The 18,519-nt window shown below is 46.2% G+C and overlaps 1 protein-coding gene across 2 annotated transcripts in view; it reads right to left on the bottom strand.

The window, feature by feature from the left end:
• Jazf1 (JAZF zinc finger 1) overlaps positions 1-18,519 on the bottom strand; it is a 306,547-nt gene that overhangs the window by 2,553 nt on the left and 285,475 nt on the right. For both annotated transcript variants that reach the window (XM_050155439.1, XM_050155440.1), the window contains exon 4: positions 4,720-4,889. In XM_050155439.1, the coding sequence (XP_050011396.1) occupies positions 4,720-4,889 (170 nt within the window). The remainder of the gene's footprint in view (positions 1-4,719; positions 4,890-18,519) is intronic.

Consider the following 18,519-nt stretch of genomic DNA (forward strand, 5'->3'; position numbering starts at 1 on the left):
ACCAATGAAATACCTTTCTAAAGAACACAACAAAAAACAAGTTAGGGCAGATCAAACGTAAGATGTCTAAGTCTTTTATTTGGGAACTTCATGGTTTACGGTCAGACAGCTGTGGCGAGTTCCCTGCCACATCTTACCAGGAATGTGACAAAAGTTAGCCCTGCTTGCCCACTGCTGTGAGTCCCTGGTAGTGACCTTCACTGATGTATTTGCACTGCAAACAGTGTGCTTTTGAATTATAGATTATTTATATATAAAGTTAGTCCCATGACTGACAAAATGTCTGGATTTTTAGCAACAGATGATAAGAATCCAGATATTCAGATTAGCAGAATGTTCCAGAAGCCACATGAGGAGGCTGCTTACAGCTGCCCAAAACTCCCAGTCCCTAGAGTCACATACCCTCTTTGGCCCCATCAGAAGGGCCACTAAACATTTTGTGTCTTTTCTATATGGGCCGTGTTGGAAGGTGGTGTCTTAGGGTTACTAATGTATGATGAAACACCATGACTGAAAGCAGCTTGGGGAAGGAAAGGGTTTATTTATTCTTAGTTCTGTTTAACAGCTCATCACCAAAAGTAGTGAGGGCAGGAACCTGGACGCAGGAGCTGATGCAGAGCCCATGAAAGGGTGCTACTTACTGGCTTGTTCAGCCTGTTTTTCTATAGAACCCAGGACTACCAGCCCAGGGGCTGGGCTCTCCCCCATCGTCTCTAAGAAATTGCCCTACATCCTGGCCCACAGCTAGATGTTCTGGAGGCATTTTCTCAATTGAGGCTCCCTCCTCTCAGATGACTGTCGCCTGTGTCAAGTTGAGCTAAACTTGTCAGCACAGTGGGTTAAACACACACAAGATTCCCTATGCCCACTACCACTCAGACCTTGTTACGGTAGAAGAAGTAAAAGGCAGAGTAACTGCAGCCACATTGTGGCTTAGGTAACTCCATCTGGGCTTGGGTTTTTATACCTAGTTAGGCCAGGGAAGATTTGAAGGAAGACATACAAAGCTTGCCCCCATGAACCCAAACATGCTTCAGCAGGGGTGGGACATGAATCCAGCAGGCTTTGGGACTACACATTTGGGAGCATGCTATTTCTTGGGCAGCTTGAAGATGATGGCTTGTACCCTAGCTGCTGTGATCACCCAGGTGCCAGTGGGAAGCCTCACATAGTAGGTGTGTATGCATGTATGCCTGTGTGGACGCAGAGGCCAGGTCTAGGACCGCCCTGCATTACCAGTCTCTGCCTTGCTTCCTTAAAGTTTCAACCTGGAGCTAGGACGGCAACTGGCACGCATCAGCAGTTGCTCTTTCCTGGCTGTGCCCGTGGGATGGGTGCTAAGATACAAACACAAGGCCCTCACTCACTGAGCCATCCATCACCTCTAGCCCTGATTCTGTTTTGTTTTTGTGTTCTATTTTTATTGTATGTGTTCGTTTATGCCACACGGAGTCCCAGGTACTTGTGAGCTGCCTGGTGTGGGCACCAGGAACCTCAGGTCTTCAAGAACAGGAAGTACTCTTAATTGCTGTGTGGTCTCCAGCCCCAGCTCCAGGTTCTTGGAAAGATTTCCTCCACCTGGTCATTCATATGTAAGCAATATAAATGACAAGGAGAGAAGAGTCGCTACCAGTCACTCAAATTTGTGATGCCATTTTGTTCTCAGAAATACTGACAAGATGCTCAGATCCTCTGGACTCTGAACAGAGATGAGGGGGCTAAATTTCGAAAGGGCTAGAAAGTTCATACATACCAATTTCTAAAGTTAACACTGGATGCTTGCTGCTGCTGCATGAACAAGTCGCACGTTAGGTGAGGAAGTCACACACGGAGAATGACCTGCCTTCAGGAACTGGAAGGGAGTCAGGTTTGGCAGTTGTCTAGTCTGCATTTCCTTGTTTCTTTAGGTACTGCTCAGTTCAAACACACAGCTGACGGCTTTGGCACTTCTTCCTACTGTTAAGGGCTGAGACTCCTAATAGTCTTGACCCTGGGCTAACTAGGAAAGGGCTTAGGTTTGGGGGGAATTTGGATTTTACCATTGAGATCTTCAGTCCTTATCAGACAAGGTTGGTCAGTACAAAAAATTACAGGCTGTTCCAAAACATCTAGTCCCTAGGAGGCCCGAGGCAGATGCTGAACTGGGCCTTTCGTCCTGTTTGATCTTAGTTCTGAGGTAATTTGCCACAGCTGGGGCCCATGCTGGGTGCCTCCGAGGGCTGTAGTAGTTGGTACTTTCAGGGCACTGAGGGAAGTGAGTGAGAGACCAATCTAGAGTGAGCATGGGAGCCTGAGATAAGGAAGTATGAGGGCCCAGAAAATCCACAGAGCCTGTCTCTGTCAAGACTGCGGGGCTGAAAGCTTTCTTCTCTCCCTCTGCATCCTGCTTTCTCTTCAGTGTCTCCCTGGCATCTCATGGAAGCCTAGATTCATCCCGAGTCCTCTCTCTGCTGGAAGTCCCGCCTATCCTCTCCTGCCAACCTATTGGCCATTCAGCTCTTCATTAAACCAGTCACAGTGACACACATTCACACTGTGTAACAAATACTCAGCAACAACTGCTTACTCATTCCTTGCACATGTGTGAAACATGTTAATAAGCTTATGTTTGCGGTTCGCCTTTAGCCTATCCTATTACAGTTACTGGGGTGGGAGGTATTTTCGATCCTCTAGAAAGTTCTGGAGGGAGCACCCTAGGTGAAGGTAGATGCAAGCACCAGGCCATCCTGTTAAGGGACCTTTCATGTGAAGTCTAGGAGCTTAGATGGAGGGAGGAGAGCTACACCTGAGCAGTGTCCAGGAGGAGGACACCTGTCAGAAACTCTCGCTGATTGCAGTGTGAAATTAAAGTCTGCTCTTGGGAATAAATAAGCCTTGTGGGTTCTGCCTGACTCCAGGGCACACTGGAAGGTTGCTGCCCTCTTGCCAGCACCAGTGCCGATAAGCACACAGTGAAGATGAAGAATTTGAGCACAACAGCTCCGCTGTGCTACAGCCAGAAGGGGAGCTCAGCATCTCGTTGGGAGGAGGGGCCGGTGTCTCCTCTCTGGTGAATTGTCACTTGACATTCTGGCTCAGAAAGGGAAACACTTCTCTCACAGGCATGCTAGCCTCCAATCCGACCTGGGTCAGCTGTCCGTTAATGGTACCCAAAGCTGTCAGGCCCTGCAACAGAGCTTCTCTGAGTGTGCCCTTGACCGTAAAAGGAAAGAACATTCAGGGCCCCTGTCAACCCAGGCGTAGATAACTACAGGAAGAAACTGCGGGGAACCTAAAAAGAAGAAGAAATGCCTGGGGTACGGATTATGAACAAGGACCAGCGTGTATTTCCTCCTCATTTTCTGTGGTCCCTCAGTGCAAGTTCGATGCGCAAGGCTCTGCTTACGCGGTTTGCAGACTCTGGAGACGGGGCAGCGAGAAGAGGGGCAGCTGATGTCGTGAGAATGGGTCCAGCATGGGCAGGACAACCATGCCATCCCCTGTCTGGCTGTGCCTGTGAAACAGGAAAACCCTCTCTGCAGAGAGAGCTGCCCTCTGGGGTTCCCCAACCTCCCTTTGCCCTTTAGGGTACTGTGCTATGACTGTTGGAGGCCCCCTTTCCTCTGTGCCTCTAAGCTTTGCTAGAGAATCTGCACACGCGTGCTCTGTGATGTGCCCTGCCCTGGCCTGGGCGGCCCTTCAGGAGTCCAGAGGACTCCCATCTCTGTCCTAGGGCTTGGGTGTTTGTTAACGAAGGCCATCTGGACCAACAGTGCTCAGGTGAGTGAGTGGCCCCTTGCCTTTGTGATGCCCTCCTGGTTCCTGCTTCTCCAATGGCAGAGCTTAAACTACTGAGAATGAATTGTTCTGCTGAGTTCAGGTATTTAAGGGGCGGTATGAGAAGAGCTCATGCTACCAGTTTTCAAGCCTTTAGAAACAGTGTGTACAGACGGGTGAGTTAGTGTGCTGTCGAGTCTACCAGGCATGCTGGGGAGTGTTCCATTTCTGCCACAGCTAACTTTAAAGAGCTGCTAACACCTGTGGGAACTTCCTGCAGCTCTTTTGCCTTGTTGATTTCTTTAGTGGTTTGTCCCTAGTTTTCTCGGTAGGAGAGTTAGCACCAGCTACCCAAGTCACCTAGTGCTAGGACTGTTGGGACCCAGCAGGCAGACAGGGCAGAAGCTGAAGGGAGGGAATCAAAGCATTTTCGTCCCTGATCTTTTATGGGGAGGGGGAGGGGAGCGAGAATTGCCCAGCTGGAAGGCAAACACCCTGCCCTGTTTTCCAGAAGGCCCTGTAAACAGCCTAGGGCTTTTACAGCCCTGGCCACCTGGAAATCTGTCCGCTGACAGAAGAGTTTGGCAATAAGTAGGCTGCCCCAGTCCATGCCCTGTTGCCATGGCGCTGGAAGGAGAGTAGTTCCTCCTGCATGCTAAGCCCCAATCTCTACCCCGCACACTCCAGCCCCTGCATCGGACTTTCAGACAGGCTCTAAGAAGAGGATCGAAACCAGAGGCTACCTACACAAAATCTCTTTGACTTTAATCTCCCACACAAGTCAAAAGAGCCCTGCCAATCAACCAGAATGGCAGCCAGTGTTCAGCAGAGGGCACTGGGCACAGGAGAGGTGGTGTCTATGCCTGGCCCACTGGCAGACTCTCTAGAACTGTGAAGGGGCAGCTGGTCCACACATGATCCCCTGCCAGGCACTTACACCAAGTGAAGAGGTCTTTCCTTTACCTTGTAGCGCTTTTTACATCCGGGAACTGGGCAGGCAAAAGGCTTTTCTTCCCCTCCATTCATGCACATGGAGCTGAGGATTGCTTCGGAGCTGATGGCACTCTCTGTGGTCCAGGACTCATCGCTGTCTGACTCCTCATAGTCCACCTCCTCCTCGTCATACTCGCTGCCTGTGGAGCAGAAGAAACGTGCAAGGGCTGTCAGAAGCTGTCTCCTCCCCACAATCTGCCTCAACTGCAGGACAGGAGGACAATGGAGCTGGATTTTTCTTTGGGCCGCCAGCTCACAAATAACCACATGGAGACGTATGACTAGTTAGGAAAGCTCAGCCTTAGCTTAGGCTTATTCCTAACTAGTTCTTATAACTTAACCCACATTATTTAATCTATGTTCTGCTGTGTGGCTTGTTATCTCTTCCTCCCATCCTGCATCTTGATGGCAACTCTGCCTTTCTTTTTCCCAGAGTTCTCTCTCTGCCCAGAAGTCCTGCCTATACTTGCTGCCTAGCTATTGGCCATTCAGCTTTTTATTATACTGATTTGAACACACCATACTTGTGTTAATACAGATACGTAGGTTACCTTTAAAGGTTTGTGTGTTTTCAGAACAAAAAGACCAGACACCAATGAAGACAAGTAGCCTAGCTGATCCAGCCTCTCACAATGCCTCTGTTTTCCTCAAAATTCTGCATCCAGAACAACTTCAAAGCTGCTGAGATGGTTCAGCCTCACAGACTGCTCCAGCCAAGACTTCAGATAAGCCCTACACTTTGCCACCACATAGAGACTAAACAAAAAAGAATACAGCTAGTTCTCCTAAAACTTGACCATTATCTCAGTTTTCTCAGGGTCCCCTAAAGATGCTGTTGTCCCCAGACAACAGGAAGAAGTCTAGAGAACATGAAGTCCACATTCCCAAGAGGTGGGGTGGTGGGTGTTTTTTTTTTTTTTTTTTTTTGGTCATTCTGTGGGTTATCGATGTTTCTTATGTTTAGTGGGGGTTAGTTGCAAGTTGTTACTGGACTGGGTCAGAAAAAAAACTAAACAAAGGAGGTTGGATTCAAGGATCTCTTTCTGAAAAGAGGGTATACAGAAATGATAGGATAAAAGAGTAGATTATTGAAATTATTTTTAAACTAAAAATGCAACTACTAGTCTTAAATATTTTACATTAGTATGGATTTTTGTATTTTGATATAAATTTAAGGTTATTTTTGTTATACTGTATATATCTTTCTACTCTTCTTTAAGGTATGTATCTATGCAGCCCATTTAACAATCTAATGTAAATTTATAATTCTTGAAAGTTATTATTACAAACTATTTCAGATAATTAAGAAATATACCTTAAGGCAGGCAATGGTGGCACATGCCTTTAATCCCAGCACTTGTGAGGCAGAGACAGGCTGATCTTTGTGAGTTTGAGGCCTGCCTGGTCTACAGAGTGAGTTCCAGGACAAGTTTCAAAGCTACAGAGAAATCCTGCCTTGAAAAACCATACATACATACATACAGGTTAGGTAGTTAATCATCTAACAATCAAGTTTGTGGCCATATTAGGTATGTGTTTGAAGTCAAACAGATATATATATATACAGATGATCTTCAAACACTTCAGAGATTTATAGATTATAGCATTTAAAGTGTTTTAATAACGTAAGGTTTTTCATGACAGTGAGACACATCTGCTTCTGGCATCACCAGTCTACTTCAAAAAAAGATGATGGGCATCTAAGAGAAGCTGCCCTTGCCTCAACTGCTGATAGTATGCTGTCCAAATTGGACAAGCAGGACACAAAAGAAGGTTACTGCCAAACTTTGCCAAGACAAGGTTGGACAGTCCTTCAAATAAAAATCCTGCTTTACACAAATGTCTGTCAGATAGTCTAGGCCTATAGACTGAACATGGATGCCCCAATGTTACAGAGGAAACTTTGGTGACTGTCCAGGCAGCCAGATGTTTCTGTCATTTCTATACTTTTGGAAGTTGTTTGCTTTGTACTTCCTGTTTACTCAGGTAATATTTTATCCTTCTTGGGCCTCTGGTGGTGTTGAAGAATAAATAATTATAGTTTTACAGTTTACTTATTTACCAAATTCATAAAAGAAACGCACAAAAGAGGTATAAAGTGTATAAGGTTGAGAGACATAGTGATTAAATTATTTAAGAAAATGTTTTGAGGGCTGGAGAGATGGCTCAACGGTTAAGAGCACTGGCTGTTCTTCCAGAGGATCCAGGTTCAATTCCCAGTACCCACATAGCAGCTCACAACTGCCTGTAGCTTTAGCTCCCTGGGAGCTGACATCTTTATACCAATGCATATAAAATAAAGTTAAAATAAATTATTTTTAAAAACTACAACAAAACACTTTATATTAAGTAAAGAAGTTAATTGGTAGTTATAGTGATATTTCATTTGTATAAAAAAAAAGAATGTTTTGAGGTCTAAAATATTTTGAGTTGGTAATACAAGTTAGGATAGAAAGTGAATTAGGTACAAAACTTTGGACTCACCAAGATAGGATAGATAATGGAGCATTTTTTATGGATTTGTAAATGCAAATAGACTGGACATTGTCAATGTAATTCTTACTTGATAATTGTTCTTATTGTTTATAGTCTTACTGTGTTAGAGTTAAAACCTCCCCTTTTTATTTAGACAGAAATGGAGAAATGTTACGGGATATTTTCATTGCACTCTGACACTCTAGAGACTGCCAATAAAGTTTACCTTGATATTGGCAGAGCTAGCTACTAGCTAACTAAAATTAGCCATGGGGGTTTTAGAGGACCCAACATATAGAGAGACACAGGAAATAGTATGGAGGAGCATAGAAAGTTCCTCGGCCCTTTGAGATTGAGGAAGGAGGCACTGGTCATTTCACAGGTCCAAGCACAAATAGTCAACAATGACAAACCCTTCTCAGTAACATACACACCTGATCCTGACATGCTGAAGGGTAGAACTCCATCCCTTGGTTTTCTGCTTTCCTAGTCTAGAAAACTGAACAGCTCTGGGAGGGAACTGAGCTTCATGCATTTTAGGGATCTGCCCTTAAGGATGTGTTGGATCTTTATCCTGTAACGGCTGTTATAGACCTGCCCTTAAGAGGGGACACATGCATAGAGGCTATTATGGAACTGACAGGTGGCGGCCCCAAGCTGGGGAGCAAGGAGGGCAGAAATGCCAAGAGTTCCAAGGTGCAGGTCTGGCTTCTGGTAGAGAACACATTCCTTTCCCACCTATCTCGCCTGCCTTCTGAATACACATTTCCCAGCAGACCTGACTTGTTGAATGGCCACTCAGAATGAAGATGGATCCTTTTATTTTCCTAAAGATGAAAGGGACCTTGCCTGGAACTGAATTCAGAAGTGGCTTTTCTGGCTCCAGGACAGCCGGGATGGAGAACCACTTCAACCGTGCCCCATTCTACCCCTCTAATGAGGGAGGCCCAAAGCCACTGACTTTTCACTTGTGCACAATACAACCCCGAAGGACATAATTCTACAGATCATAAACAGTGTAAAATAATATGTTGACAAGTCCTAATGCATTTACAAGCCCTGTGGAATAAATAGGAATTATAGCACAACATTAATAAGAATTATATAGTAGCAATTACAGTTGTGAAATTCATCCCCCAGGTGTGAGGCTAAATTGCACCAGGGGCTTGCCTAGGAGCTTCATAGGCTCACTCTGCGACGTCAATTATTTCAACACCAAATATTGGCACTTTTATTGGGTTTCATTTTAATAGGCATTAATAAGACTGTTTGAAGAGCAGCTGAGCCAGCAGCCAAGGACGCCATCATCTGAGGCGGAAAGTTGAAAGGGTCTGGGAAGGAGGGGACTTCTCGTTTACTGAGTGCCTACTATGTTTCTGTGAGCTCCATGCTTTATCTCCTGCAATCCTGTAGTGCCTGAGGGGGAGGAAGCTGAGCCCTGTGGAGTTCCCGTAAGTCTGTGTCTCTATTCGCTAGGAAGGGTGCCACAGTCCCTTCAGCGCTTCCTAAGGCCTACAGCTCCCCAGCCCCCTGCAGGTCCACATTTGCTGGCTCTTCACCGCTTACTCAGGTACAAGACAGTCTTTCTCTTTGGGTGCCTGCTAGCAGCTCTTGTAGAGAGTATGCCGTGGTAGAGGATAAGGTGCAGAGGAAATATATTTTACTAGAATGAGGCTTGGGAATTAAAAGTGGGTTTTAGTTAGTCCCGCTATACTTGATTATAACACCCACCCACCAGCACCTAAAAGAAAAGAGCGAGCTTGGAAACGCTCGCCCCAGATGACTGGGGTATCACCTGGCCACTTTCCCAGTCTGTCCTGAGCAAATCTCTAAGGCTGTTTCTTTTTTTTTTTTTTTTTACGTTTTTCCCCTAAGGCTATTTCTAACCGGGCATTGCATAAGACAGTTTACTCCTCAACAAAGGCCACATGCGGGTGTCCATTAAACTGCTGGTCAGAGAGCTGTAAATGTGATCTGGAAAGGCAGGACTTCAGAAAGAAAAAATGACTAATTTGCCCATCTAATTGGGCTAATTTGTTCACCTGAACACCAAGAAGCACTCAGCATTTACAACTTGGGGGAGGAGGTGGGGAAGCCCCTTAACGAAGCCCAGTAGAAGATCAAACTTTCAAACTAAACTGGATCAAAAGGGACCGGACCTTGCGAGGGGCAGGACGAGAGGTGCTGGAAACCACATGGGCCACAGACAGAGCAGACAGGTAGGGCTGTCATGACGTAGGGTACTTCCCAGTCAAAGGCAGAGTGACGATCTAAGCGGCACTGCAGGCCCGGACTAGCCACTGCTACCCCACAGCGCCCTAAGGGGACAGCACAATACTCATCATCTTGTCTGGGACAAGAGAGTGATGTATAAAATGGACCTGTTTGTATTCAGTTAGTTTCTAGACTCAACAGTCGTCAGAGTGGGGTACGCATGTTGGCTTTTGTTAGCTAAGGGACAAGCTACTTGGCTTTGATTTTCCACGAAAGTGGTACACATTTCTTCTCTGCAGCTTGAAGATTAGAACTAACGTCAGCAGCACACCCAGCCCAGGAGGGCTGGCAGGCAGTAAATGGATGGCAATGTAAAAAAAATCACTCACATATAACATACAATGCTTTTAGAAAAGCCAGCTCAGAGGCTGGGCATGGTGGCTCATGCCTTCAATCCCAGCACTCAGGAGGCAGAGGTTGATGGATCTCTGTGAGTTCGAGGACAGCCTGGTCTACATGGTGAGTGCTGAGCATCCAGGGCTACACAGTGAGACCCAGTCTCAAAAACCAAACAAAACAAGACAAAACAAGTCAGTTCAGGAACAAGGAAAAGGAGGAAGGGGAGAGGGGCATGGGGTAATGTGCTCTAAGTATATTACACACTTGATGAACATGGCCTCCCATCATCATCTACCACATAAGGTAGGGCAGGAGGCAGCCCACAGGAAGCCAGGCCTTGCCAGCCTTGACTCAGCAGTGGCAGGGGACAGTGTTTGCTACTCCCCTCTCCGGTGCAGTCCGGGTCCAGGCTGTGGGGCCAAGCTGAAGTCATATGAGCCCAGGCAAGTGCCACTTCTTTGAACTTGAAAGTCTTAGACAAGAATTCAGCAGTGACCATGATGGCCATTAATGCTGCCACAAGAAACATAATGTAACCTGCTACGTTGCACAGAAAACAAAGCAGCTCTGATCTACTTGGGTTGAATTTTCCACCCTTCTATCCCCCAGTTTCACAGTCCACACCACAGGGGCCCAGGGTAGGCAGGGCAGGAGTTGGGAGGGAGAGAGCGAGGGCTTCTGGGTCTTGTTCCTGCAGCATTTCCAGTTAGGGAGATAGGAGAGCTAGTAGAGAGGGTGCTGGGCTAGCACAGTTGTATTCCACAGGACAGCCCAGAAACAGGCTGTCAGCAAAGGTTTTCTAAGACATCGGTTCTGTGAATCCCACGAAAAATGTCAGTGTGGTCCCCCATGCCCACACACCTGCTCACAGCCGCCATCCGGGCAGACCCTTGTCACTGTGCACAAGCCCAACTGTTTCTGCCATTTGTTGTCATGGGCCAGCGAGGGCCATTTCTAATCTTGTCCTTTCTCCTCCACTCTCGGGTCTTGCTTCCCTTTGTGGAGCCCTTTATCACCATAGAAAGCCCCGGTCATCCTCTGTAGTTCTAAACATAATAGTGACATCTGGACAAAAATAAGCCAGCCTTTCCAGATACCCGATGTGCCACAGTTTTACAGTGCAGGTCATGAATATTCACGCAGCAGTGGTAACTGCGGTATCAGCAAATTCAGACCCTGCTGGGTGTCAGGCTCCAGCAAACATATCAGCAGAACACCCTGCTGCCCACCACGGGTCTACCACTGTTGTTCATCAGCAACAACCCACTTCATTGTAGGTAAAGCAACAGTCCACTCCAGCTGGGGAGGATGACGAGGAACACCAGTGCCTCCTCTGGGACCATGCACTGCTCCTGGAAAATCTCACCTCCTTGCTCCCAGGTTCAGCTCATTATGGGATGTCACTACCCCTCCCTAGCAACCATCCTGTTTTGACCCCTCTTAGAGCTCAGGTAACAGGTTTTTGTGGAGATGTCTGGCTTGTCATGTGTTGAGTTCTAAAGAGTTACAGGCAGTTGTGAGCTTTCCAGTGTGGGCACTAGGGACAGAACTCAGGTCCTCTGCAAGGGCAGTATGTATCCATAACCAGGAAATCACCCCTGTAGCCCCAACCTCCACTCCTGACCCCCATATCTTTACAAAAACAAAAAACTTCACTTTCCAACTTCTTATAGCGGAAACACCCAACACCTTATTTCACACCATTGTTGCCCGAATCTTTAATATGAAAAGGGCTGGGATTTTTTTTAAGTTTGTTTTTGCTTTTTGTTGTTATTTGTTTGAGATAAGATATTACGAGGTAGTGCAGGCTGGCTTTGAGCTTGGGATCCTCTTGCCTTCATTCCCTGGGTGCTGGTAGTATAGGCTTGTACTATCACACTCAGGCAAGGACTGTTTTTGTGTTTGCTCATTTGGTTAAAGATTTATTTTTATTGTTAAGTATGTGTGTGAGTGTGTCTGTACATGGATGCAAGCCCATGAGTGCGACATAGAGTCGGAGTGGCCCTCCTGTTGTGTTCTCGGACCTGAATCTGGGTCCTCCGCCAGGACAGGATGGACTCGTCAGTCAGTCCGACTGAGTCATCTTTCCAGCCCCAGGCATTTCGTTCTGTGACAGAGCCTCACTATGTGTCCCTGGCTGGCTATAGAGCAGACTGGGTTTGAAAGTGACTCTCAGAGCTGGGGTCACAGGCACACACTACCACACTCAGCAAGAACTTTCAAAAAAAAAAAAAAAAAAAAAGAAGAAGAAGAAAATTTAAGCACTATTTTCACTTGCTTATATTAATTGCTAAGTGTTTCTGCCTGTAAATCTATTTATCAAATATTTCTAAATATTCAAACAGTATCAAATAACAGCCAAAATGTAAGTTCTAAAATAAAATATTCATGTTTAAAAGCTGATGGCAGTCAAATTCTACACATTTCAACAAATTATATCCACCTTCCTGTTTTAGTAGTTTTAAGCTTCAAAGTATTTTAAAGGAACTGGAGAGCTGGCTCAGTGGTTAGAAGCACTGGTTACTCTTGCTGAGAACCAAAGTTCAATTCCCAGCACCCACATGGCAAATTCCAGGGGTTCTGGTGCCCCCTTCTGGCCTCTGCAAGCACGGCATCCAAGAGCTTCAGGAACAAAACACCTCTACGTGCAAAATAAAAATTTAGAAAATAACCATTTATTTAAAACAATAAATAAAATTTTTTAAACAGTCAAATCAAACGAAGGATCACAATGCCTATAAAACATCCACATAACAAGCCAGCTCCCCAAATCTTGACTTGTATTCCATCATTTCTATGCTTAGCTGTGGCCACCCTGGGGTTGGACGGACCTGTGCTGTAGGGCCCTGGTCTGCCCTTCTTCCTGGGGCGCATCTCAAGGACAACTTCTGGTCAACAAGACCAAGCATTCAGCCCTTCTTCCTGGGGCGCACACAGTTTCTAGTCAGATGACTAGCATTCTGTTAGTTCCTGTATTTCCCCTGCCCCGCCTGGTGATTAGCTGCAGGGCATTCACTCCATTGTTGATATGGTAATTTCCCACCTGCCTGGGTGGGGGTCCTTGTGCTGCAGTTAGCTAGATAAAGACTCCCCCAAGGCTGAATAAACTGGCATTCGGCCTTCGCTTGATCCGATTGACCCTGGTCTCTCTGTGTCTTCTGTTTGTCTTCTGTTCAATCTCGAGGCCTTGCCCAACTCGCGTTTGGTACAGTGGCGAACTGTACCGAGGGTGTAACACCAAAACCGGGTGTTACACTGCGAGATCCAAGAGAAGGGAGCCTGGTGGTGGTGACTCCTCAATTCTTCTGGTACAGGAGCTTGAAGGGGAAGGATGCTGAGTTTGAGGGCTAGTCTGAGACTGTGCCAAATAAATCAATCCAAAAGAAGCTATGTAAAATGATTTTAGAGGTGGTGGGGGAGAGCAAAGGCGGGGTACTGATCTTGTGCCAGCAGAACATGGAGGCTCAATTGGTCAGGGCAGCTGGAAAACAATGATTCTAAAGGAAATTGGCTCACTCCCTGGTTTGAGCCCTTGAAAGCATGCCTATCAAGGTCTGCTTACTTCATAATAATTTTGATTTATTTTTGAGACAGGTTCTTACTATGTAGCTCAGCTTTGCCTTGAACATGTGATCCTCCTGCCTCAGCCTCCCAAGTGATGAGATCACAGGTGTGTACAACCATATCTGGTTAGATTCTCTTCACATTATTTCAAACAGGCTCACAGAAGCAGAATGACCTATGCAGGTCACAAGGCTCCTCTGTGGCAGAACAAGGTCCATGTTCGACTCCTGAGCACGTGTGCCAAACCACTATCCCACACTGCTTCCCACAATTCAACGCAAACTCTCCAGCAGAGCTGGAAACTCATCACCAGCACCTACCCACCTCCCTCTCTGGGCTCTGTTGTTCTCCATAATCCACTTCTCTGAGCATGCTCACTCTCATTCTAACCCTGACCTAATTATTCCCTTCCAGGCCAGACTTTGGTGGCTTCTGTCCTGGGGTTTGGCTTCACCTACACCTGGCCATCTCTTTGTGTCCCCCAGGTTGCTGACCCCTTTCTCAAGGTTCTCTGTCTTCTTTCTGGACACTCTCTTTTTTCAGATGTTAGGCCTCCAAGACTACCTTCAGTTGTGTGTGCAGTATGTGTGCCTGTGTGTGAATGTGGAGGTTGAGTGTGTCCCTCTATTGCTGTCCGCCGTATTCTTTCTTTCAAGTCGGGGTTTCTCATTGAACCTGAAACATGCTGCTTTGGCTAGGCTGGCCGGCCATTGAGCCACCAGGATCTACCCACCTCTGTTCCCGGTGCTGAGGTTACAGGCATGGACAGCCATGTTCATCTTTGTATGTGAGGGCTGGGGACTCAAACTCTGCATGCTTGAAGAAAGCATGCTTGTCTCACTGGTTCGTCTTTCCCAGGCCCTATTCTCCCCCCCCCCGCCCCCGCCGTGTGTGTGTGTGTGTGTGTGTGTGTGTGTGTGTGTGTGTATAATCATTTCTTTGTTGTTTTCTGTAGCATTGGGCATGAGCCTATGGCCATGTACGTGTTGGGCAAGTGCCCTCTCTCTGAGCTGCTCTCTTACCTTTCGCTTCTGAGTTTGCATCTTATTACTCCAGTGTGTGTAGAGGTGGGTGTGCACATGCCTTAGCACGTGTACTGCAGCACATATGTGGAGGTCCATTTGCTCTTTTCACCTTTTTGAGACACTCTCTTTCTTGCCTTTGCTACCCTAACCCGTGTGAGCTTCTAGGTGGCTCTTGTCTCTGTCTCTGAGAGCCGCAGGAGTCCTGGAGTGATCTGTGTACCACCCACACTCAGATTTGTGCTTCTGTTGGCTCCGGGACCCGAACCTGAGTCGTCGGGCCTGTACAGCCAGCACTTTTACTTGCTAAGCCATCTCATTGGCCTAGCCCTCGCTTTAATTTTTTTAAATCTCCAATTTTCCCCCTCTGAGGCTTTATTCTAAAATTGTCTATGGAGAGGTTAATTTCCATTCCTGCATATTTTAATTTCTTTGAACTTTGCCAGTGGTTTGAATAAGAACAGCTCATGCGTTTGAAAGCTTATGCACCAGACCAGTTACTGGAACTGTCGCACCAGACCAGTTACTGGAACTGTCTGGGGAGGACTCCGAGTTTTGGCCTTATTGGAGCAAATGTGGCCTTGCTGAAGTAGGGTTGGCCTTGCTGGAGGTGGTAAGTCACTGGGAGTCAGCTGGCTTTAATGTTTCAAAAGCCCACATCAAGCCCAGGCTCTCTCTGCCTGCTGTCTGCAGATCAGGATATAAAACTCTTGACTACTGTTCTGGTACCATGCCTACTTGCTTCTCACCAAGATGGACCAACTCTCTACAACTCATATGGCTATTAGCGGTCACTTTTATGCAGATCTACAAAGAGAAATTTAAAATGTTTAGTTTGAAGAGAAAAAGAATAAAGAAAATGTAACGCAGGAGCCAAGTCCTGTCTGCAAGAAGATAAAACGTTTAAAGAAGGCCTGATTCAAAATGGAATAAAGTGAATGTTGACTTCAGAGTAAGACCCCACTCAGCTAAGCTTCCAACTTTTGAAAAATAATGAAAGGGACTGACTCGGAAGCAGTCTCACATGCAACAGGAAGATAATCAGTGTACAAGGGTTATGCTCTCAGAAAAACATGAAAACAACAAAACGCCTAAGCAGGCCTCTGCACTTTCCTCTCACTTAGGACTCAAACTGGTTGGGGTGGCAAGCTTTATTTATTAAAATACAATTGAAATGCCCCTATATTTCCCTTTTTTGTCTAAAATAAAAAAGAAGGCTATAACTAAGAAAACTATATACAATAAGTACAGCGACTATATATAATATATACAGGCAATAAATACATCAACAATGTCTAGACCATTTGCATTGGACAAATTCAGAAAACATACTCCATATCTATCCTATCTTGATGAGTCCAATGTCGTATACCTAATTTACTTTCTATTATAACTTACTTTCTACGTCTGATAAACTATAACTATCTTATCTTCAACTCCCTCAGAGACCAAGAAGGAAATAATACTGGGTAAGCAGGAAGTGCGAGCAAGCAACTTCCAAAAAAATGCGAGTAATGACAGAAACAGCTGGCTGCCTGGACAGTCACCCAAAGTTTCTCTACAACATTGGGGCATCCATCTTTGACCTATAGGCCTAGCATATCCAAAAGACTTTTCTGTGAAGCAGGATATTTTGTGTCCTGCTTGTCTAATTAGGACAGCATACTGCCAGATGTTGAGGCAGGGGCATTTTCTTACTCAGTGGCTTACTTTTGCCACAAAGAAAGTAAACTCCCTGTGGAGTTTCTTCAATGCTCTGAAGTAGATTTGTGCTGCCAGGAGGCTGGAGTGTGGCTTCTGTCCCCAGTAGGAGTCTCCCTCTCGCAAAGCCCAGCCCAGTTTCTCCCAATGTAGTACATGCGGTCACTTCTGAGTTCTCCATCCTGAGTCAGGAGAAAGGAAATACAAGGAAATACTGTCTCCATTATCCCTCCCACATGTGATGTCCTGTCCCATGTCTAAAAATTCCATGCCGTTTTAAGAAAAGCTGGGTTATAAGAAATTACATCACCTTGCCTATCTATGACTAGCCATCAGAGACGCCACTAATTGACATGTGTGGCATGTCATTGTGACCTTTCTCCTTGGTTTTCCAGCTGCTACTAAAGACATAGAGAAGCTATATGAAGGTTCCTGAGTCATGACCCACTCAAGCAATATTAAGTGACAGGTTGTGGCTCAGAAATAAATTTAGAAGGGCATGACTGATATCTATCAAATGACATGGAAGGACAGAAATTATTTATTCAGGAACTTGCTGCAGGGTATGTGAGTGTGTGTCTTAATGCAGAATATAGTTTCTTACATGAACGTTCAAAACCTTGAAACCATTTTTGACCATCAGCACCTCAGTTCATAGAACTTCTTTCTTAACTATTCAGAAAATATCACCAGACACTTGTTATGAATTTAAGGCTAGCAAAGAAAGGAAAGGCACTTTTGGGTGACCAGGACACTGGAGGGATCATATCCAGAATGCTAGGAAAGTGAGCTGCTGCCAATACGACTCCCCAGCTTTAGGAAGAAGGAGACTGGAGCCTCATGGAGGCCAATCGCCGTTGGGACCCTGGCCCTTCGCGCTCCTCACCAGGCTCTTGGGTGTCTTTGTTTGCCTTTGGCTCAGTCTGGTTTTGTTCTCTACGAACGTTGGTAACCAATGGTCATTAAGAATGGCCACACAACCAGGCATGGTGACACAGGCCTATAACCCCAGCTACTCTGGAGACTGAGACAGGAAGATCACAGGTTCAAGGCCTGCCTGGGCAACTTAGTGAGACCATGTCATAAAAACAAAAGCAAGAGCTGGAAAGATGGTTCAGCAGTTCAGATCATTTACTGCTCTTTCAAGGACCTGAATTCCATTCCCAGAATCCACGATGGGTGGCTCACAACTGCCTGTAAGTCCAACTGCAGGGATATATGATGCCTCTGGTATCTGTGGACGTATGCACTCATGAGCACATACCCTTCCCCAACCAACATACAATTAAAAACAAAGCAAATCTTTAAAAATAAAAAGTGAGAGGAGGTCTGGTTTGTGGCTTAGCGGTAAAGAGTGCCTCCTGGCATGCAGAAGGTCCTGAGTTCAAGCCCCGGTACTAAAACTAGAGAAAGACTCCTCAGGGGACCAGGAATCTTTGTTCTGTCCCCAGGTTGTTGTGCTGTATGGATTCTTTGACATAGTTTCCAGTCCGACAGCCTAAAAGCAAGGGCTGGGCTGCTAGGTCATGTCTTAAAGAGTGAGCTGCCTCCTGGGGGCAGTACTTTGGGTTAGACCCAGGGAAACATAAGTGCACGGTACAGCAAAGGAGCTAGGGGCTTTACTTGAAGGAGGGTATGGGTAAACACAGGCGTACCAGCAGACTCCTCCATCACCCTTCCAGGCTCACAGCCAAGTTCTGGTGTGTGTGTGTGTGTGTGTGTGTGTGTGTGTGTGTGTGTGTATGTGTAGTGTATATGATGTCTTCTGGAAGGACCACTCTCTTACCTTCGTCTCATTCCTTGTCTGAGCTGGTCTGCAGCCCATTCTTGGGGGCAGAAGAAAACCCATGCAGAGCCTGGAGTACTGAAGGATGATGTGCTGAAGGATATGTAGGTAACTGGTAATAATATTTAGGCAAGTAGACACTAGAGTTTTATATGATAGAATAAGGAACCACGGCAATATAAGGGCTGAAATGTGTCAGAGTATGCACAAGGCGGTGAGAGTACATGTGTGCACACACACACAGGCACACGGACACACCACCCATATACACAGGCACACATGTGCACACACGGGCATGCAGATACACACACACACACACACACACACACACACATCTTTCCATGAAACCAGGTTAGCACTACTGCAAAAATCAAAGCAAACAACCAGAGCTGGGAGCAGGGGGCAGGGCCTCAGGAGCAGCCCTCTGGGAAGATCTGGGCTTTCTTACAATCCCTGGTTGCTGTGGCCTCACCGTCCCACCTCTTTACACCCCTCTTTCCTCACCGGACACTGGAGATAACACCGGGGCTGAGCTCATGGGCTGCTGTGAAGACTGGATGTCCATTTCTGCCACACAGTTATATATTATACCAGTGCTGGGTAGGATTA

This window comes from Alexandromys fortis, unplaced genomic scaffold (genome assembly GCF_014885135.2).
Source record: "Alexandromys fortis isolate MF-2015 unplaced genomic scaffold, M_Fortis_MF-2015_v1.1 scaffold_93, whole genome shotgun sequence".
NCBI classification, from domain to species: Eukaryota; Metazoa; Chordata; class Mammalia; order Rodentia; family Cricetidae; genus Alexandromys; species Alexandromys fortis.